At 61.2% G+C, this 19,440-nt stretch overlaps 4 protein-coding genes across 14 annotated transcripts; all 4 read right to left on the bottom strand.

The window, feature by feature from the left end:
* Nucleotides 1–1,270: 1,270 nt before the first annotated feature.
* On the bottom strand, nt 1,271–6,004 carry AK1 (adenylate kinase 1). Its single transcript, XM_069031912.1, has 7 exons — nt 5,967–6,004; nt 4,714–4,756; nt 3,638–3,673; nt 2,745–2,908; nt 2,421–2,537; nt 1,797–1,988; nt 1,271–1,491 (listed from the first exon to the last, which is right to left on the bottom strand). The coding sequence occupies exons 2-7, from the start codon at nt 4,721–4,723 to the stop codon at nt 1,426–1,428; spliced, it is 585 nt and encodes a 194-aa protein (XP_068888013.1). The 5' UTR covers nt 4,724–4,756; nt 5,967–6,004; the 3' UTR covers nt 1,271–1,425.
* Nucleotides 6,005–8,887: 2,883 nt separating this feature from the next.
* Nucleotides 8,888–12,286, bottom strand: ST6GALNAC6 (ST6 N-acetylgalactosaminide alpha-2,6-sialyltransferase 6). 9 transcript variants are annotated; one of them, XM_069031443.1, is made up of 7 exons: nt 11,775–11,855; nt 11,286–11,400; nt 10,407–10,471; nt 10,094–10,273; nt 9,549–9,946; nt 9,251–9,358; nt 8,888–9,172 (listed from the first exon to the last, which is right to left on the bottom strand). In XM_069031443.1, exons 3-7 carry the CDS (start codon nt 10,419–10,421, stop codon nt 8,983–8,985), a joined length of 891 nt encoding a protein of 296 aa, XP_068887544.1. In that variant the 5' UTR covers nt 10,422–10,471; nt 11,286–11,400; nt 11,775–11,855; the 3' UTR covers nt 8,888–8,982. The 9 variants fall into 9 exon arrangements, with proteins under 9 accessions (XP_068887544.1, XP_068887546.1, XP_068887543.1 ...); XM_069031445.1 differs by having other exon boundaries at nt 11,769–11,833; XM_069031442.1 differs by lacking the exons at nt 8,888–9,172; nt 9,251–9,358 and having other exon boundaries at nt 9,771–9,946; nt 11,735–12,269.
* Nucleotides 12,287–13,248: 962 nt separating this feature from the next.
* ST6GALNAC4 (ST6 N-acetylgalactosaminide alpha-2,6-sialyltransferase 4) lies at nt 13,249–16,406 on the bottom strand. Of its 3 annotated transcripts, none has more exons than XM_069031452.1 (6): nt 15,249–16,406; nt 14,889–14,964; nt 14,402–14,572; nt 13,845–14,257; nt 13,618–13,725; nt 13,249–13,535 (listed from the first exon to the last, which is right to left on the bottom strand). In XM_069031452.1, the coding sequence occupies exons 2-6, from the start codon at nt 14,898–14,900 to the stop codon at nt 13,346–13,348; spliced, it is 894 nt and encodes a 297-aa protein (XP_068887553.1). In that variant the 5' UTR covers nt 14,901–14,964; nt 15,249–16,406; the 3' UTR covers nt 13,249–13,345. The 3 variants fall into 3 exon arrangements, with proteins under 3 accessions (XP_068887553.1, XP_068887554.1, XP_068887555.1); XM_069031453.1 differs by lacking the exon at nt 15,249–16,406 and adding an exon at nt 15,090–15,220; XM_069031454.1 differs by having other exon boundaries at nt 13,412–13,535; nt 13,638–13,725.
* Nucleotides 16,407–16,509: 103 nt separating this feature from the next.
* On the bottom strand, nt 16,510–19,399 carry DPM2 (dolichyl-phosphate mannosyltransferase subunit 2, regulatory). The gene is made up of 4 exons (XM_069031455.1): nt 19,356–19,399; nt 18,859–18,948; nt 17,634–17,736; nt 16,510–17,339 (listed from the first exon to the last, which is right to left on the bottom strand). The coding sequence occupies exons 1-4, from the start codon at nt 19,356–19,358 to the stop codon at nt 17,281–17,283; spliced, it is 255 nt and encodes an 84-aa protein (XP_068887556.1). The 5' UTR covers nt 19,359–19,399; the 3' UTR covers nt 16,510–17,280.
* Between the last annotated feature and the right edge of the window lie 41 nt (nt 19,400–19,440).

The raw sequence follows: 19,440 nt of genomic DNA, 5'->3' as shown, positions 1-19,440 counted from the left end.
CCCCACTCCCCAGCTTTAGGCCATGGTGTCCCAAACCACACGACCCTCCTCTCCCCTTGTCTCCACCAGCATGAGGCAACCACTCGCCGGCCCCAGCCCTGGATCGTTGTCCTGGCAGCATCCCAGCCCTGGCCGGATGGCTGCATCCTTCCTGCCCGCCTGCCTCCCCGCAGTGCCCCGGGCTGTGCTGGTGGCTCGTGGCCCTCTGAGCACGGGGCTGACTGGTGAGTTTGGGTTTTTGTCTTGGGGAGTTTTGTTTTTTCCCTGCTGGCTTCCTTTCTCCACTCTGACTCCTTGGCCTCGTGGCCTTGGCTGACCCCAGTGCTGCCACCCCTCCTGCCCTCCCAACCCCCTGGCTCTGTGCCCAGCTCCCAGCAGCCCAAAAGTAAGCAGTGGGGGGCCCTGTTGGGGTTGCAGCTCTGCTGCCTCCTGCCCTCACTGTGGCTGGTTATACCCTGTCCCCAAGCTCCACCACAGCCCCTCTGCTATGGCATTGTGCCTGGGTGATTCTGTGGGGTGCTGGGGAACCCCCTCATCCCCTGTGCCCCATGCCAGCACCCCCAACTGCTCTGTCTGTTGGGGTCCTGTGACTCACCACCATGGGGGTACCCACCCAGTCCCCCAGCCACAAGGACACTCAGCCTGGTGGCCGGGCTCATCTGGGTGTCCCCAGCACATTATCCCCTGGGGTCAGGGCTGAGAAGTGGCACTGATGGCAGTGAGTGTCCAGGCACAGCAGGACAGGGAGCACCCCACTCCAGGGCATTGTGCCAGCACAAACCATCACAGCGCAGCCACTGCATACCCCAAAAAACCCTGACAGCCAACAGAAACAAGGAAATGCCAAGGCATGAAAGTGGTGGAAATCCCCATCCCAAATCCGGTCGCCTCCAGCCCCTGGCAGCCAGTGGGAGAGCTGAGAGGAAGGGACGCATGTGCAGGACACGACTCTGACTTGCCTGTGTGTCTGGACACACACCCAGAGCACGAGGGGGTTCAGCAATCGGGACAGAATGAGGGTGGCTGGGACTGGTTGGAAGATGCAGGAGTAGGCTCCCTGCAGGCCACAGATTGGGAAGCCAGGGCAAGCGGCTGGGATGCTCCCTCCCTTCCTCTGAGCGCAGCATCCCACTGCTCCGGTGGGATAAACACCCGCTTCCTGCCCTTAATCAGCTCCAGAGGGGCAGGGGGGACAGAGGGTGAGAAAAAAAAAAACCCTCTGGAAAGAAAAACTCATTTCCTGCAACAGAAGAAAAAGATAAAGTCTGGATTCATTAAAGTGAACTTTACTGGGGAGAGACGGGAAAGAGCCAAACACAATGTCCTTGAAATTTCCTCCGCGTGGCTCTGTCCACGAAAACAGGATAAAGCCGCTTCCGCTGTCTCTGCTGGAGTGCACTGGGGGGAGTGGGGCCAGGGGTTTGGTTACAGGCAGTCGAGGTGGGTGCAGACCTGCTGGAAAACCTCCTCCACGGAGCCCTCGGCATTGAGCTGGGTACAGAGGGGTTAGCTGGGGGACTCGCTCGAGGGCTCTCATCCGAGAGCAACTGGAGCTCTTCCAAGGATGCATTTTGGCCATGGGTGAAGAGACCAGGGCTCATTTAGGGCAAAGGGGTGCAGGCCATCCTTGAAGGGGGTCGTGGTGGGAATGAGAGGGGTCAAGCCCACCCCAAACTAGGCAGGATTGAGTTTTCCTGCTTCCCTCATCATCCCCATCCATCACTTCCCCTCCCCTGGGACACAAGCCCCAAGGCGTAGGGCTGGAGGGTGCTGGCATCAGCCACATTCCTGCTTACCTGGCGGACGATGCCTCTGCTCTTGTAGAAGGCAATGACAGGCTCAGTGGCCTTGTAGTAGGTCTCCAAACGCTTCTTGATGGTCTCCTCGTTGTCATCCACCCTCCCGCTTGTCTCACCTCGCTTCAGCAGGCGTTTCACCATTGTGTCCTTCCCCGCATCCACGTAGAGCAGCAGCGTGGGGGGGGCGATCTGTGGACAGAGGGGACACAGGTGTCACCACACTGAGTTGGTGTGGGTCTGCTTTGGTTTGGCATGGTAGCGGTCCCCACACCATCTTCTGTCTCCCTCTGCATTGGTCTGGGGGCACCAGGACACTGTTCCAGTGGTCTCTAGGGCCATGTAGGAGGCAAAGGGACACTGTAGCCAAGCCCTGGCTCCCTGCCATCACCATCATGTCAGCACCGTTGTCACGCACTATCAGCCTGAGGACACCCTGGTCCCTCCCACTGTGCTCTGGGCACAGGCTGTCCCTGAGGCAGGGGGACCTGCTGCCCGGTTTAGACCCTTCTGGGATGTGATCTTCGCTGGGATGGAGAGGCCAGGCTGCTGCTGGATTGAGTCCCTGTGCTAAGCTGGTGTGTGGCATGGCCCAGCATAGCACAGCACGGCACCAGCTCTCACCTTCTTTTCAAACTCCTCTCCCTGCTTCACCTCGCGGGGGTATCCATCGATCAGGAAGCCCTTGGACACGTCTGCTTTGGCCACCATGGCATCCCGCAGCATATCCAGCACAGTGTCCTGGAGAGGGGAGGACAGAGCTGCTAGGGCTGATATGGGACAACGACTCCCACCCAGCATTCCCAATCCCTGCTGCAAACCCTACCCTGGGACAGCAGGGCCAGAGATGCCTGAGCCATGTGCCAAGCATTACTGTAGTATCCGGTGTCCCCACTGCCACCCCTGCACACCCCACCATGTGGCAGCTGGTGGCTGGTGAGGACTCACCAGGGGCACCAGCTCTCCCTTCTCCATGATGGCCTGCAGCTTCTTGCCCCGATCTGAGCCCGAGCTGACCTCTGCCCGCAGCAGGTCCCCCGTGGAGAGGTGGGTGTAGCCATACTTCTGCACGATCTTCTCACACTGTGTCCCTTTCCCTGAGCCAGGGCCACCTGCAAGGCACATGTGTGCCCCAAGCCATGGGTAAGGAGAGGGAGGGGTACATGGGAGCAGCAGCACAGACACACAGGAGTCCTCAGAACTTGGTGACATGTTGGTTGGTCTCTTGAAGCCAAGCACCAGGTGGATGGACAGAGCTGCTCCAGAGGTGCTTGGGGGTGGCATGGGCTGCTGGGAATTGGCATGTGGGCACCACACCCTGATGGCATCCAGGGCATCACTGCCCTGGGCATCACCGTCCCATTGGCACCAGGGCATCCCCACCCCCATCTGGGATGTCCCTGTCCCAGTAGCGTCCAGGGTATCATGACCCCTGTCATTGCTGCCAGATGGCACCCAGGACACCACCACTCTATCCAGGACATCACTGTTCTATTGGCACCTGGCCATCACCACTGCCTGATGGCACCCAGGACATCACCACACGCTGATGACACCCAGGGCATCCCCAACCAAGGTTTTATCACTTTACCTCCCAGGGGTTTGTTGTCACATCAACCCCCAGTGGTTTACTGTCACCAGACACCTCTCTGATGTCAGCATACTCCTGGTATACACTTCTCCTGGTCCCAGCATACCCCATGTGGCCTCGAAGAGCCAAGCTGGAGCCATGGCCATCCCACAGTGCCTGAGAATAGCCCAGCCTCAGCTTCCAGCCCTGTCTCCCCAGCCTAGAGGCCTGGGCTGACCCTACCAGTGACGGGACCTGGACACAGACTTACCCACCACAAAGATGATTTTGTGCTGCTTGAGCTTTTCTGGAGGAGAGAAAGGAAAAAAATAATTATCAAAAGCCAAAAGGTCCATCGGGGAGTGAGGTGTCCCCAGGGGGTGCCAGATCCAGAGCAGGCATCCCTGGGGATGGAGGGGACCGATCCCAGAGTCCTGGGGGAAGATGGAGAGGGAAGCAGACGCGTGTCCTGGTCACCTGGGCAGGCTGGGATGTCTGGACACATCTGAGCACAAAGACCCCACGGCACCTCGGCCATGGGGCTGGAATCCCACTACCACGTGGTGTCCCAGAGGTAGTCATTGTCCACGACTCCACCGCAGGCAGGGACTGGCCTCATCCATCCCTGTGGCCAGCTTGTCACCCCGACAGGCTAACAGGGGTTGTGGCAGGCTTGGCTTGGCTTGGCACGGCCACCTTGAGCACCTGGCACAACCCCAGCAGTCTCTGGACCCCAGCATCGGTCCCTGGACCTGGTGGCCGACGTGCAAGTGGCACTGGCCACCCCGTCCCCTGCCCAGCACCCTGGCACAGGGTTCTCACCACCTGTGGGATCTGTGCACCAGCCGTGGGGTGGGGTGATGCCAGGGTGTGGTGCCGCAGGGGGAAGCAGAGCTAAGAATAAAGTTGAGCTGCTCTGGGGCCACTTTCCCATCTCCTGATTACAGCTGGATGAAATTTCAACTCCTTGGCACCCAGCACTCCCCAGGGCTGGGGATGGAGCCAAGTGGCTGGCCGGGACCAATGGGATGTGGGGCGTGTGGGGGGGCTGGAGGGACACGGGGGATGGACAGAAGAGAGAGAGGCAAGGACATGGGGGAGGGGTGGAGGGGAGGAATGCAAGGAGGACCAGGGGCTGCATGTAACGAGGACAAATGCAGGGGGAACAGAGGGGACAGAGGAAGAGAGGGAAGGGGAACGCAGAAGGGGTGGATGCAGGGGGGACCAAGGGGGTACAGAGGGAATGGATGATGTGGGGATGAAGTGGATTAATTCCAGGGGGGATTGATGCAGGCAACCAAGGGAATGGATACAAGGGAGACAGGGAGATGCAGACGGATCACTCACCTGCCGACATGCTGCCGTGGTCTAGGCACAGAAGCACTTAAGGCTGCAAGGGAAGAGCAGGATAAACAACTCAGCACATCAGTGACACACGGGTCACCAAGTGTCTGGGGAGAGAAAGGGTCTCCCTTTTTGGCTCCAAGGGCAGGCTGGGGAGGTGGGACGGAAGACACAACTTCTGGCTTCTCCCTGAAATAGGGAGCTGAGGATCTCTGCTTCTGCGGCCATCACTCACCTGGTTCCCAGCAGTCACCCTCTGCATCCGGCTGCGGTAAGGGCATCCCCATGCCGGCTGACGCGTGGTGACGTTGCCGGCATCCTCCCCTGCCCTGCCCACATCCCAATGCCCGGGGTGCTGCCCAACAGCCGGAAACCCGCTTGGGATGCCCGGTGCCACCAGGACACCAAGGGATGGAGGCAGCACCCCCAGCTCCCCACGGGCTGGTTTGAGCGGGGTGTCCTAAGGAGGGGGTTGCAGCACCCCACTGCACCCCCAGGACTTCGGGGGGGTGTTTGGCCACCCCGCCTGCCCACACCCAGCCCCGCAGCACACGACCTGCTTGGCCACAGTGCGTCACCCCAAACCGGCTGGACGAGGCGCAGGGATGGGGCATTCCGTGACCAGAGGAGCCGGTGGCCGCTGACAGGTCGTGTTACAGCCTCGAAAGGGCAGAGGCTAAGAATGGCCGGACTGAAACCGGCACCGGGTCACGTCCCACCAGCGCTGCGGGTGGGAGATGGCCTGAGGGTCCTGAGATGGCCCCGACGAGGTTTGGGGGGTGCAGGACCCCTGGGTTCCCAACTGTGGGGACGCTGAGACCCAAGACAGCTGGCACCAGTCTTGGTGGGGCAGCCCCGGCTCTCAGTGCGGGCTGGGTGCCTGATCCAGTGTGGTGCCGGTCCCATGGGTGCAGGGTGAGGGTGATGTGGAGGTGACTGGTCCAGAGGCGACGGGGAGGGGGGGGGGGGGGGGGCGCTGACCCGCTCGGGTCGGGGCTGGGGAGGGGGCTGGGTGAGGGGGTGCAGGGTGGCATTGTGACTCCCCAGCCAAGGCCGTTGCGGGCTGCTCACCCCAGCGCCAGCTCCAACCCACCCCTCCCATCCCACCGGCATCCAGCCCCCCGCAGCCCCTCCCTGGGACCGGGCTGCTCCAGCACCGCTGCAGTGCCCCCGCCACCCCTCGCAAGCGCCAAGCAAAGGCTCCCCGGGCTCCTGCAGTGCCCCGGGCCCGGGCCCCGCGGGGGTCCCGCACTGACCTGGACCGGCCGCCGCCCGCGCCGTGCCCGCCGGTACCGCTATTTATAGACCACGGCGGCGCGCGGGGCACGCCGGGAGCGCGCGGCACCGGCAGCGCGAGCGGGCGGCGCGGGGCGGCAGGGAGGGACAACGGGGGATAACGGGGGGAAAACGGGGGGGAGAACGGGGGAGAACGGGAGGGAGAACGGGGGGATAACGGGAGAACGGGAGGGATAACGGGGGGGAGAACGGGGGAGAACGGGAGAGAACGGGGGAGAACAGGAGGGAGAACGGGGGGAGAACGGGGGGACAACGGAAGGACAACAGGGGGAGAACGGGAGGGAGAACGGGGGGATAACGGGGGGACAACGGAGGGAGAACGGGGGGATAACGGGAGGGACAACGGGGGGGACAACGGGGGGGACAACGGGGGGAGAACGGGAGGGACAATGGGTGTACAACTGGAGGGACAACGGGGGGACAACGGCGGGGCCGCGGCCGCCCGCGCGTGCAGGGGTGGGGAGGACGAGGTTAAACCCGGCACGGCTCGGGGGTGCGGGTCCACCTTCAGTGGGAGCCCTCACCCTGCCGGGTCTGGGGTCTCCGGGGCTCCCCGCGCCTCCGCCCCCAGCTCCTCGGAGGAGAATGCTCTTCTCATCACTGTCCGCATGTCGCCTCCCCTTTTCTGCCCCCATTCCGTTCTCATGTCGCCATCCCTGACCCTAAATGTCCCCATTACTGTCCCCATTCCGGTCCCATCCCATCCCTACTGTCACCATCCCTGTTCCTAATGTCCTTATGTCCCCATCCCCATGTCCCTATGCCCCCACCCCCAGCTTGCACACCCTCCCCCCCAGCTCCAGGGGTGTAAAACCCCGGGGCTGTTTAGCCTTGTTAAGATCTGATTAGTGAGAGATGCCGTGTGCCAAAGCCAATAGTACAGATTTTATTTAACAATAAAATGAGGTAGAGAAAGAGAAGGAAGTAGAAAAGGGGTGGGGGAGAGAGAGACATCGGTCAAGCAGAAGATTGTCACCACCCGTGGATCGCTCAGCATCCTTTTAGTCCTTCACCCTCGTCTTCATGGTAGTGGGGATCCCGAGGTTGTTGAAAACTTTTCGCTATCTATACCTTTTTGCGAATGAAGGCATTAATGCTCATTGGCTACGCAATTCCCTTATTCCATTGCTTAAATTATTCCCTCTCTTCTAATGCTAATTAATCCCATGTTCAGTCTTTGTCTTCGAGTAGATTGTGATCCCCCTCCTGCCAGAATTACCTTTCACCCAGCTGGAGCTGATTCCACCAGTTACTGGGTTGGCTTTTCCTCATTATCAGTGACTCATTCTTCTCGCCCAGTTCTGTTTACCATCCCCTAATCTGAGATAATGCTTGGACAAAAGTACCACCTTTATCTTATCTCAAATTCCTTTTACAATGCCTTAATTTACATACAAGTCTCAGGCATTTTAGGCAGGGGGAAGAGGGCCTTCGGTGGCTGCAGATGCTGTCTATCCCATAACTTGGGGTGATCTGTTTGACCAGTGATGTGTGTATGAGCAGCTGCCCCTCCACAGCTTGCCACTGTGGGAACCCTTGTCTGGATGTGTTACCCAGGATGTGCCAGACCAGGCCTAGAGCCAGTGTCATCATCCTGCTCCCTTCTGTGCCCATCTCACAGTAAAGTCCTGTGGCAATAGACTTTGAGACAGGCAACTGTGATCTCCAAGTCCTTGTACTTACCTGCCCTTCCCTCCTCCTCTGTGGCTGCAGAGACCCTGCCCCAAGACCCTGTGACCCCAGGGCACCTGGCTGGGAGTCACACAAGCTGGGGAGGTCTCAGCTGTCACCTGCACTGTGGAGGTGGCTCAGAGCTGCAGTCAGCCAGGGACATGGATCCCACCTGGACATGCTGGTCACCCTGCCAGACCCTCCTGAGTGCCCAGGGACAGCACTGCTGTGGGCTGGGGATCACTGCCATCATCCCCAAAAACCCATCCAGAGCCAGGGCTCAAGGCAACAGACTGCAGCAATATTTATTCCTGTACAAACCATTACAAAACATGGGCACCCCACTGCTTCCCCCAGCACCGAGCCCCCCAAAACCCCAGCCACAGCCAGAGGGAAATGGAGGAATGGATTCCTGCCAAGACTCAGGACCCAAACATGCCATATTTAGTTGTTTTTCCCAAATTAACGTCTCTGCTGCTGAGAAATTAATAACAAAGTCCTGTCCCAGCCACAGGGTGCCAAGAGGCATCACTACCCCCCATTACCTGACCAGTTTTTAATTGTTTATAAGCAGCTGCTGGCCCTTCGTTACCACTAATGAGCAGCCCCTGCTTGTTCCTTTGTCCAGGAAACCCAAGTACAAACCCCAGGGTTAGAAGCGGGGAGAAAAATAGCCAAAACCCCCAAAAAGCTCCCAAAAATTCCATCTTTCAGTTAGAAAAGGTTTTGGCAGTGTGGGGAACAGCAGTGCTGGGAGGGGCTGGTGTTTTTGGGGTGCTGGGGCAGGGAGGGTGGCAATGTCACCCCCACAGGGCCCCACAAAAAACTGTGGGGTTCTGTTGAGAGAAGGATGACCGAGGACTGGGATGAGGGGGCTGGGGATGGCAGAGGGGGGCTGAGCTCCAAGAGGGGGTCTCCCAACCCAGAGGGTTGGGGAAAACAGTCTCTGTGGTGACCCCAGAAGTGATGCAACCCAAAACTGAGCCAAGGGAACCTGGAACCCCCTTGTAGGCTCACAGGGGCTGCAATGTGCATGGACTAGGACGGGGCAGGATATCATGCCCAAGTACCCTGCACATGGAGCGGGGGACACCCCAATCTTTACATTCACTACCTGGCCCCCAAAAACCAGCTCAAAACCCAGCACATCCCAGGTGCAAGGAGCCACCATGCACAAGAGCAGTGGTCCTGTGGGAGGCAGGTGGTGGCACCCTGATGTCTGGCCCCCACTGCTCCCAGGAGGATGCAGGGGAACCCCCATCCATCCCAGATCCAGGGGTCTGCCCAGCAGGCATGAGGCAGCCCCTAGGTCCAGGTGGGGTGGGAGAAGGTGATGTTGTAGAGGTTGGCCCAGCTGGCAAAGACCCTCTTCTCAGTGATAAAGCGGTGGTGATTGCCCCTGCGGCTCCGCTCGTTGTGGATGTAGGTCGTGCACTCATCGGGGCCCTTCGGCTCGTAGTAGTGGTAGGGCAGGCGGCGGGGTGGGGGACGGCGGCTGCAGTGGGGAAAGAAACATTGGGTGAGCCTCATGGTGGGGTCATGAGCTGGGGTGGGGGCTTGGGGGTCTCCTTACCCGCAGTAGCTGGGTGGCACCATGCCATAGACGTGGACAGCGTCACACAGCTCCACCGCGATCACCATGGTGAACCAGCCGGTGCTGAGCCATGAGCGAGACTTCTCCCTGGGGAGGAAAAACAGCAGGAAGGATGACAGGGGCGAGGTGATGTGGATAATGGACCCTGTCAGTGTCCCCAGCCTGCCTCAGGGACCCCCAGCTCAATGCTGTGGCCCATGAAGCAGCTCCAAGAGTCAGCTCTGTCTTGGGAACCTGGAGAAAGGGGGACACAACACAGGAGGTGGCTTTGAGGTACCTGTCCTTCCCTGTCTCACCCCGAAACAGGTCATCAAACTGCTTCATGCGGCCGGGGGAGACAACGTAGGCTGTCATGTTGGGGAAGGAGGTGCAGACACGCTGGATGATCTTCAGGAGACTCTTCTGCATTTTGGTGGGCGGCCCCCAGAAGATGAAGATGGTCTCTGGGGTCTTGTTGACAAACTCCTGGGGCCGCTTGAGGACACGGTAGAGGCTAGAATGAGCCACCACACGGAAGCTGGTCTTGTTGCCCACATCAGCATTGTAGCCTGTGGTGGGAGCGTCGTTCATGCGGATGGTGCACTCAGCCCCGTCGATGACCGTGCCCAGGTGGGTGCCCAGGAGGTGGCTGGAGCTGGTGACAATGACGCATTGGTGGCAGCGGGCAGTCAGGGTCTGGTGATGACAAGTGCCGTGAGCAGGTGACTTTTGGTGTCACCATGGACAGGGTATTACTGTCCCCTGCAGAGCCACTGTCCTCTGTCAGCAGAGAGACAGACCCTGTGTCACCGCCGAGGCCGGGCCCTGCTGCCCAGCTCGTACCTTGTTCCCACAGACTGGCAGGTACCCGCTTTTCACGCCCCACTTCTTGAGGTCGGGGGGCCGGCGGGCTCTGCCCCGCAGGCGGCTGTAGGGGAAGACCTCGTTCCCGTTGCCAGAGCTGTAGATGATCAGCAACATGATCAGGGCAAAGAGGACCCCCAGGGCGGCGGCACGCTGGCTCTGCGGGCGGGGGGAGAGCGTCAGCCGCTGCCCCCACCCCACGGGTGTTGGCATCCACCCCACTCCCACGGCATCTCCAGCAGGATGCCTGCTGTCCCCAGGGAGGTCCCTGGGGTGATTCTCTGGCACTCACCGTGCTGCCACTCATGTCTCTGTGCCGGCCTCAGCACACAGTGATTGCCGGCGTCCTGCGAGCACCTGCAAGGCACACGGTCACCCCCAGCCTGGCCCATCGTCCCCAGGCTGCCAGGCTGGTGGGGGTACAGGATCAGGTGTACATGGGATAAGTCTCCAGGTCCCCCTCTGGAGAACAATCCCCCGGAATCAATGAGGGGAAAAGAAATGCTGTGGCCAGAGGCTGGGCAGACTCCAGGATCCCCACATTAAGCTGGTCTCCAGGGAGGATTATCCTTCCCTCGTGGGGATGAAACCACTCAAACCGCAGGGTTAGGGGGGGTCAACCTGCTGCTTGTGCCGTGAAATTCCATTAAAACCACCACCACAGCAGTCTTGGATCAAGAGGGAATGGAAGGGAGACCTGCCCCAGTCAGTGCATGCATGGGCTTGCATCCAGCAGACCTGCAGGGACCTCTCCAGCCCCGGGACGCACTCTAACCTCCACTCAAAGCGGGCTAACCCAGTTTAGTTTTGGGAGCCCTGGTTAGTGAGCCCCAGCCATTCCTGGAGCTCTCCAAGCAAGTGGAAATTTAAAACCATTGAAGCTTCTTTACTAATTGTCACAAGGAAAATTATGCAACAGCCTGAGATCAACCCCTGGGGGGAGCTGACACCTCGAAACGCTCTCAGGGCTAGAGGTGGTGCCAGAAGGTACCAGCCTTCCCGGGGAGCCCAGGCCATGGCCGGGCGTGGTGCTGCTGGGGGGGCTTCGTCGTGCAAGGGCTCGGGACGCTGTGGGACCCCCACTCCCGGACCCCACTTCGCTCCCTCTATAACTCTCGGGCCATGTGGGACCCCACGGAGGGGCCCCGAGGGCGGGACCCCGCGGCCTTACCTGGTGGGGGCTCTCATGGGGAGACCGTCACCTCCTGCGCCCCGCGGGCGGCGGGTGCTGCCCGGCCCCTCCGGCGGGCTCGGCCATGGCCGGCACCGGCACTCACGCTGCCGCTCTACGGGAAAATGCTGCTTCAGACCCGGCCCCCTTCCTCCGCCGGGGGTCCCCCAGCCCCGGATGCGAGCCCCTCCGCCCCCCGGGAAGGAAAAACCCACCCGGCCCCGGGTGCGAACCTCCCGCCACTCCTACGTGCGAGTCCTCCCTCGCCCCTGGGAACATCCCCCCCCACCCCCGGCAGCGGCCGCAGCGACATGGGAGGGAGCCGGACCCTTCCTACCCCTCCATCCCCCGTGCACCGGCCCCGGGGGCCGCTCCCCCGCCCGGCCACGGCGCGTTCCGCCCCTGCACCGGCCGAACGGGCCCGGCGTGGCCGCGCGAGCCCCACCGACCCTTCCGCCCCGCAGCGCGCCCCGACACCGCTACCGATACCGCTACGGCTGCCCTACTGATACCGCTGCCGCTACCGATATCGCTGCCGCTACCGGTATCGCGGCCGCTACCGATATCGCTGCCGACACAGATCGCGCCGCTGCCGCCGCCCAGGCCGGGTCCTAGTGCCGCCCTCACGGGATGCGGAGCACCGCCGGGTCCTACTGCCGCCCTCCAGGGACCGGGAGGGCCGCCGGTCCTAGTGCCGCCGGGACGGCCGCCGGGAAAGGCCGGGACTAATCCTCCGGTCCCCGAGGGCAGCGGTGCGGGCAGCCCTGCCCGGCTGTGCCAGGAGCAGCACGCCGTGCCCGAGCCGCTGCCGGGCGCAGCGCATCGCTGGGATGCCGGTCTCCCCCGCGGGGGCCGGGAGCTCAGGGCCCCGCGCTGGGGGGCTTCGTGGCGCAGGGAGAGGGCTCCGCAGCTAGCAGGGACCTGCATCCTTTGACGCCAGTCCAGAGGGATTCTGGCTCCGCTGTGCCGGTGATGCCTTGCCTTGCGTAGGGCTGTGGCAGCTCCCGCAGTTCCTGGACCACTCGCTCCTCACTGCACCCCAGGATGCCTGCCCCTCCTCTCACCCCCGGCCCCAGGTACCACCGGACCCATCCAAACATGTGGCATCTGTTTACATGTTCAAAGAGCTGCTGTGGGCTCAGGGCCACACGTGCCCATGGCATGTCCCATCTCTCCAGGAACATGGGAGCTGCCAGTGTCCTGTGACAGCCCAGCAGCACTGAGCCCTGTGGGACTGAGGATCACCCCAGATCCAGCACCATCCTGCACAGATGCAGCTGCTGGTTCCTAAATAACCTCAACTGCTTTCAGCACCCTCTTCCATGTTTAGGCTCAGCTCTACCCCATTGTCACCTCCCCCTCTTATTTATAGCCTGGCAGCCTGTGACAAGCTGCTGAGTATCCCCTCCTCCCTCATTCCCTGTCCTGTCCTGCAGCCACAAGGGGCACAGCAAGGGGCACTACTGAATTAAAAACAATTTTAATGGCCACGTTTACTTTGGTCTGAATCCAAGGACACTTGTGACAAGGCAACTCGGAGCCCCTAGGGCTCGTGTAGCTCCAGGGCTTCCCAGGTGAGGCAATGCAGGCACCAAGCAGCAGAAGGCAGAGCCTGGATCCAGCTGCCTGCACGCCACACCCAGCACTGTCCAGAGGGCACAAGTGGAGCAAGGACCACAGTAGAGCTTTGTCCCTGTGAGAGGCACCAGCTTGTGGCCCATGTCCTGCTGGAGTCCAGCAGCATGTCTAATCTTGCATTAAATACTCCTCCTAGTAGAGTGGGTGGAAAACTGGGTCTCCCTGGGTCCATCCAAGCAGGTGTTTGGAGCTGATGGGGCTCCGTGGGTCCAGCTCATGTGCCCCATGTACCAACATGAGGGTTCCCAGCCCATCCACCAGCTGGGGAAACAGGCACTGCTGCTGCAGAGATGGAGACTCCTCGCTCCAGGGCTGAGCAAAAGGTGTCCAACCGTGGCACTGGCAGAGCTGAGACGTGTTGCTGCAGGATGAGAGCCGCCCTGCTGCCGAGGTTCCTGCTGCCCCACCCCACGGCTGGCGCCCTACCCGCCTACCCAGGATGAGTGGTTGAAGACAATGTTCTTCCTCTTGGCCCAGCGAGAGAAGATGGCTTTCTCAGTGATGAAGCGGTGCCCGGCACGGTGAGCGAGCTCGTGCATCAGGTACATCTTGCACTCGTCCAGCTTACCCTTCTCAAAGTAGTGGTAGGGCACGCTGGAGTGGTTCTTCTCCCTGGCAGGAGGGGACAGGGTGAGTGTGGGACTTGGGGGGACACCAGACCACCCCACGCCTGCCCCTGCCACCTCCCACACACCTGCAGTAGCTGTCACTGACCATGCCGAAGACATGGATTTGCTCGCACAGCTCCATGGCCAGGATCATGGTGAACCAGCCTGTGCTCAGGAAGGAGCCGGATTTCATCCTGCAAAGCATCTTGGTCACATGGGAGTGGGTGGCACTGCTGCTGGCCTGGCCACACTACAGAGGGGACAGGTGGTACGTCAGGGGGACCTGACAGGGCTCCTCAGGAGCCAGCAGTACCTGTTCTTCCCTGTTTCATTCTGGAAGATGTCATCACAGTATGTCATCTTCTCCTCAGTCAGGGTGTAGATCTGCAGCTGGGGGTACTTTTCCATCACCTTGAGCAGTGCCTGGTAGGTTGAGCCCACCTTCTCCCTGTTCAACTTCTTTGTTGGCCCCCAGATGAAGTAGAGGGTCTCCTGGGACTGTTGGAAGAAGTAGGGCTGGTTCCTCAGCAGCAGCGGAACGCTGGTGTGTGAGACCACCCGGATAGTGCTGCGTGTCCCCACGTCCCGCTCGTAGCCGGTGGTGGGGGCATGGTTCATGCGCAGGACACACTCCTGCTGGTCAATGGCCTGTCCCAGCTGCGAGCCCAGCATCTGCCCCGAGCTGGAGACAATGGCACAGTGGCGGCACAGCACTCGCTCCAGCGGCTGTAGGGAGACGGCACCATCAGCTCCTCCTTCCCTCCCGCAGCAGCTGGATACACCACAGCCCCTGCCTGCCCTTCCCAAAGGACAGGAAAACTGAGGCACAGGTGGGCTGAGCTGCCCCAGTGCAGCCCCACCCCCACGCACCTTCCCGTCGGGAACGCGGCTGTACCCCTGGAAGCTGCGGATGCTGGATGTAGTGGGGCTGTCCCGCAGCCCCAGGGCCTGGCAGCAAGGCTGCACGCGGGCTTTGGAGCACAGCAGGATGTACAGCACGGCCACCACCACTGCGCACACCAGCGTTAGGAAGAGCCGGACCTAGAAGCAGAGGAGGGGAAGTTCTCCGGGCCTGTCCACGTGCACCGGCCCCACGCCAGACGCCGGTGGCTCCCGTGGCCATGAGGGAACTGCCCCTCGGAGGGTGTTGGGGTGTGTTGGGGGGAGTGGTGCGGGGTGCTGGCCCCGGCTCACTTCTGCCAGCGGCGATGCCCGCACGCCCTACGGGCTCCGTGCCGCCCGCGGGCACCGGCAGCAGCCGGGCTCAGCCCCCTCCAGCACCGCTTTTGGGGCGAGAAGCCCCCCGATGGGGGCGGGGTCCCACCGGCCCTCGCCCCCTGCCCCGCCGGGTACTCACCAGCTTCTTCATCCTCGGGGGGCTGGCGAATCACCGGGGGGATCCGGGGGTCACCGGCAGGGTGGAGGCTCGCACCCTGCAAGCGGAGCGGGCTCAGCGGCGGCACCCCGGGGCGAGGTCGCCCAGCGGGATCCCCCCCTATCCCCCAACACCCGGGATTCCCCCCCACGCCTCGTGCGGGAACCTCCCCGAGGCCATTACCGGGATCCCCCCACGCATCCTCATTCCCACGACTCCCCGGGGTCCCCCGACATGTCCAGTTCCCCCCGTGCCTCCGCGGGTGCCGCCCCGCCCGGCAGCGGTCGGGGCCGGGATGGCCCCGGCGCAGAGTCCGCGGTTCCCGGTGCCGGCCCCACTCACCGAGCCGGAAGCCCCCAGGGCCGCCGCCGGCGGGTCCTGCTCCCCGCCCGGAGTGGGGCTGGCGGGCGCGGAGGGGCGGAGCCGAGCAGGCACTGCCGGGACCGGCACCGCGATCGCCTCCGGCCACCCCGCCCCGCGATCCGGCTCCTCCCGTGTCCGTGCGCTCATCCCCGGCGTACCGGGACCGACCCGATACCGATCCCCGCCTCGCTCCCTACCGCGTGCGTCGGTAGCGACCCCATGACTCTTCCCCCACTCTTGCTCTGCCCTCTCAGGCTCCCCTCCCGCCCGGGGGTTCCAGCAGCCTTCCTGTTCCCTGTGCTCTCTCACCCTCGTGCACCACCAGCTCCCGATGAGCCCAGGGACACCACAAGGATCCGGAATGGCTCAGGAGTGGGACCGGGGCAGGTGAGACCCTCGGTACCCCAGACCCCATCCAATGGCCCCATCACCTGCAGCTGCTCCTGCCAGGGTCAAGTCACAGGGCACCCATGAGAAGTGTCCCCAGAGGGAGCTGCCTGCTGGCCCAGGACAGGGGCACTGGACTTTAATTTCTCCCACTGGTGACAAGGAAACACGAGATGCAACCTTGAAACCAGTCCCAGAAATTGCCCTGAACAGGCCTGGAACCAGAGGGAGAAGTGACAGGGATTCCACTGGGCTCCTGCACAGGAAACAAGGCCAGAGGGGGAAGTCACATCTGGAGCTGCTCAGTCACCACTGAATTCATCTCCCCTTCACCTCCTTCTGCACCAGCCCAAAACCACCCTTGTGGGGTGGGCTGAGCCCTGGCCAGAAGGTGAGGGGCAGGGAAGGGCAGCAAGGGGTTCAACAGCTCAGCATGGCCTGGCAGCCTCTGCAAGAGCTGGAAACAAACCTACAGCCAGAGCCTCATCTCTGGACCCTCCACTGGCTCCTGCAGCCAGGTTCAGCTCAACACCTGTGGCTGTTGGTGTGCCCCCAGCCACCAGGATCACCCCCAGGCAGGATGGGACACCGTGGGACGTGCTGCTGGCAGGAAGTTCACAGTACATGCAAGAAAGGTCAGAGTGCCCCAAATCTGCCCTCCACAGGCAGGGTACAGCAGCCCTAAGCACGGCAGAGCCAGCACGAAGTTGGGCTACGTTCCCTATGGTGCTTTCCTGCCTGACCTCACTGGCAGGACCTTCTCAGCAAGATGTCATGCACTCCCAGGGCCATGCAGCTGAACCCACACTGGCAGGCCTGTGGCACCCCTTGGCATGGGCAGAGGACAGGGAGCGAGACCTTACAGACCTTTATTGAGGGTGATCCTGCTCGCTGTGGTCCAGGGGAGTTGCCAGGAGAGGAAACCCCATGGGGGAAGGACACTGCCACCACACCTGCCTGCTCAGCCCCAGCCTGGCTGGCACACAGAGCCTTGCCCAGGGCAGGAATCCAGCCAGGACTGACAGCTGTGATGGCAACCACACCCAACACTTCCTTGTGATCCAGGACATAGCCTCACCACCCTCTCAGCTGGGTGAGTGCATGGTGGGACGAAGAGGGCAGCACTGTCCCTGCACCCTCTGCACACCCAGCCTCGTGGGAGTCCCTCTTCAGAAAGGCAAGAGCCCCCAGCACTGTGATTAGCCCTTCCAGAAGCAAATGCAGAAGGCAAACCTGTCCTTTCCAAGCCCAAAGTCTTATTTCTTTCCTCTCAGACTTGAATCAAAAACCCCCCACAAACCGTATGTAAACTTTTTTAAAAATTCCCAGATGGAACAAACTACTGAGCAGAGCCAGAGCTGAGGAGAAGGAGTGCCCAGAGAGTGGGCTGGGCAGCAGGTCCCTCAGCAGGGGCTCTGGTCCCTCACTTGATGAGCCTTGGATGAATCCTGCTTCTCTTTGGTCAGTGACTTGTAAACTACAGACTTAGTCTGTGCAGGAGGGAACGTGGAGGAACTCAGTGCTGGGCACCTTGGAGGAGATGTCTGCCTGGAGCTGCAGGAAAAGTCTTTTCCTGGCTACAATGCCGCAGCGTGGGCACCTCCTCATCTCCTCAGCTGGGCCTTCAGTCTGATTTCTTGGCAGGTTTCCTGCTCTTCCACATGACGAAAATTATAAAAACACCTGCCATGAGAGAGAGAACAGGTTCAGCTAGGAAACTTTTAATTCCAGGCACTCCTAAAACACCTGGTAATGAGGAAAAGAATGTCAGCAGAGAGAGCAAGAAAATTCTGCTGCCCAGAGGCTCAAACAGCCAAAGTCACACACAAATACAGCCCCAAGTCCTGTGCCAGGCTAAGCTGCAGCAGAAACCACAGAGAGTGTCACAGGTGTCACACATTAGCTAAACTCCTAGCAACCCTCTTCTCTCTTCCTAATTTAGAAGTTTCTAATTAGAACAACAGAAGTAACTCTCACCTATAAATAGCAGCAGCAGTAGCCCAGCCACCACAGGGATGATAACTGCATATTCCCGAGGCAGGAAATACTGGTGGATCCCATGGTCACTGTCGATGAAGGGCTGCAGGGACAGAGAGGGGTGTCGGCAGGTGGACACAACACCTCGAGGTGCAGCCTCGAGGTTTTGGGAGGACAGAAATATCTGGTGTGAGATGGCTAAAAAAGGGTGCCCAGACCTGCACGTGGCTCAGCCACAGAAACCAATGAAGGCTGGGCGGTGAAGGTTTTGGTGTTCACTGGACAACGAGGGGTGGCTACTGGGGATGGCACAGGGTCCCACAACCCCGGGGGCTTGGGATGGGAGGGGCTGCTGGTGCAGAACACAGCAGATCCCTGTCTCTCTGCCCTGCAAAAGGGAGCAGCTGATACCAGCTCTGTTCCATGGTTATCCCACCAGGATCCCTCTGTGGAGGCCAGTGGAAGGCTCTGGATACTAGGGAGCAGTGTGAGGATTCCCACACAGCAGCAAATACTCCTACAGCTCTGGGAATGCCAGGAGCACAGACATGGATCAGGCAGCAAAGTGAGCAGCTGTGGCAGCAAGTGAGCTGCTGTGACACAAGAGGGGAATTCAAAATCCTTGAAGTTAGAGGGGAAACTGGCCGGAGTTCAGACATTAGCCCAAGGCTGAACCTGGCCTCTCACACCTGGAAAGCTTGTGGGGAGAAGTTTCTCTCCAGGGAGAAAATCACTAACGACCCCAGCTGATGTGCCCCCAGAAATGGGCAGCCTCACAATCACTTTTCCAGAGCCTTGCATTCCCTAAACTCTTGTCCTTCCTACCAGGCTCCAGGTTTGTTAAGATTTGTCTCTATGTTTCCCTCTGTCATCTCCCACCAGAACCAGGAATCTGGCGGATGCAAATGTGGACGTTGATGACTACACCTCCATCAGGGCCAGGCTTCAGCTCTTCCCAATAGCTCATCCAGCCCTAGCTGGGTCAGCACGTGTTGGAACAGCAGGTGGGCACCACGATCAATGTCTGGTCTTGCCCAGGCAAGGCCAGGAACACCCAGATGGGGCAAGGACTGGGCCAGTGCACAGAGGAAGATCTGCCCTGAAATTTTTAACGCAGCAGGCAAGAGTCCTTCGGGCACACAGGCACATCATCACCTGAACAAAGGCCAGGGAAACACCCGAGTAAGGAATGACTGGGATTATAGTGGCCAGAGGAAACCCGTACCAGTACGATGATCCAGAGGGTATAGTAAACAAAGAGGACGAGGCTGAAGGCGACCAAGCCAAACCCAACCAGCTGGTCCGTCGCTGTGGCCTGCAAAGGGAGAGACAGTCAGAGCAGGATCCCCACGGCCGTGCTTGCGCAGGAGCGGCTCAAGGCACCTGCTGTGGGTTACATGGCCGCGCTGCTGCGGGGCCGGGACACCGGTGGGGCCGGGAAAACCCGGGGCAGGGGCACCGCGTGGATACGACAACTACGGCGGGATAATCCAGCGTGGGCTGCCGGGCCCTTCCGCAGGAAGCTCCCTGAGCCAGTTCACACACCACATTCCAAGCACCGACCCGGCCGGGCCCGGTCTCTCCGCAGGGGCGGCAGCCAGGGAGCCTCGCCCGGGTTCCGGGCCGCGATTCAGCCCAAGCCCCCCCCCGTGCTACCGGGCCGAGCAGGGACCCTTCCTCCCCCCGCCACGGCGTCCCGGTCCGGGCTGGGCCCGCACTCACCATGGCGCCGCGGCCTCCTCCGCGCGGCCCCGCCCTTCCGGCGCGGCCGCCAATGAGCGAGCGCTCTGCCGGCCCCGCCCCCGCA

Source organism: Aphelocoma coerulescens, chromosome 17 (assembly GCF_041296385.1).
Source record: "Aphelocoma coerulescens isolate FSJ_1873_10779 chromosome 17, UR_Acoe_1.0, whole genome shotgun sequence".
In the NCBI taxonomy this organism is placed as follows: Eukaryota; Metazoa; Chordata; class Aves; order Passeriformes; family Corvidae; genus Aphelocoma; species Aphelocoma coerulescens.
Note: the sequence above shows the minus strand (reverse complement) of the source record. Positions and strands in the feature narration are given on the sequence as shown.

What these genes read in the sequence shown, in the direction of transcription:
- AK1 (XM_069031912.1), bottom strand. An exon ending in CAAAATCATCTTTGTGGTGG is followed by an intron (nt 2,909 to 3,637) that starts GTAAGTCTGTGT and finishes TGTGCCTTGCAG; the next exon opens with GTGGCCCTGGCTCAGGGAAA. An exon ending in AGGGAGAGCTGGTGCCCCTG is followed by an intron (nt 2,538 to 2,744) that starts GTGAGTCCTCAC and finishes TCCCCTCTCCAG; the next exon opens with GACACTGTGCTGGATATGCT.
- ST6GALNAC6 (XM_069031442.1), bottom strand. Translation starts at nt 12,212, where the DNA reads ATGCAGGTCCCTGCTAGCTGCGGAGCCCTCTCCCTGCGCCACGAAGCC. An exon ending in GCGCGCTGCGGGGCGGAAGG is followed by an intron (nt 11,401 to 11,734) that starts GTCGGTGGGGCT and finishes ATTTTCCCGTAG; the next exon opens with AGCGGCAGCGTGAGTGCCGG. An exon ending in GAGACATGAGTGGCAGCACG is followed by an intron (nt 10,274 to 10,406) that starts GTGAGTGCCAGA and finishes CCCCGCCCGCAG; the next exon opens with AGCCAGCGTGCCGCCGCCCT.
- ST6GALNAC4 (XM_069031452.1), bottom strand. An exon ending in GCCGCGTTCCCGACGGGAAG is followed by an intron (nt 14,258 to 14,401) that starts GTGCGTGGGGGT and finishes GTCTCCCTACAG; the next exon opens with CCGCTGGAGCGAGTGCTGTG. An exon ending in GTCAGTGACAGCTACTGCAG is followed by an intron (nt 13,536 to 13,617) that starts GTGTGTGGGAGG and finishes CCCTCCTGCCAG; the next exon opens with GGAGAAGAACCACTCCAGCG.
- DPM2 (XM_069031455.1), bottom strand. An exon ending in CCCTCTGGATCATCGTACTG is followed by an intron (nt 17,737 to 18,858) that starts GTACGGGTTTCC and finishes CTGTCCCTGCAG; the next exon opens with CCCTTCATCGACAGTGACCA. An exon ending in ACTGCTGCTGCTATTTATAG is followed by an intron (nt 17,340 to 17,633) that starts GTGAGAGTTACT and finishes CTCTCATGGCAG; the next exon opens with GTGTTTTTATAATTTTCGTC.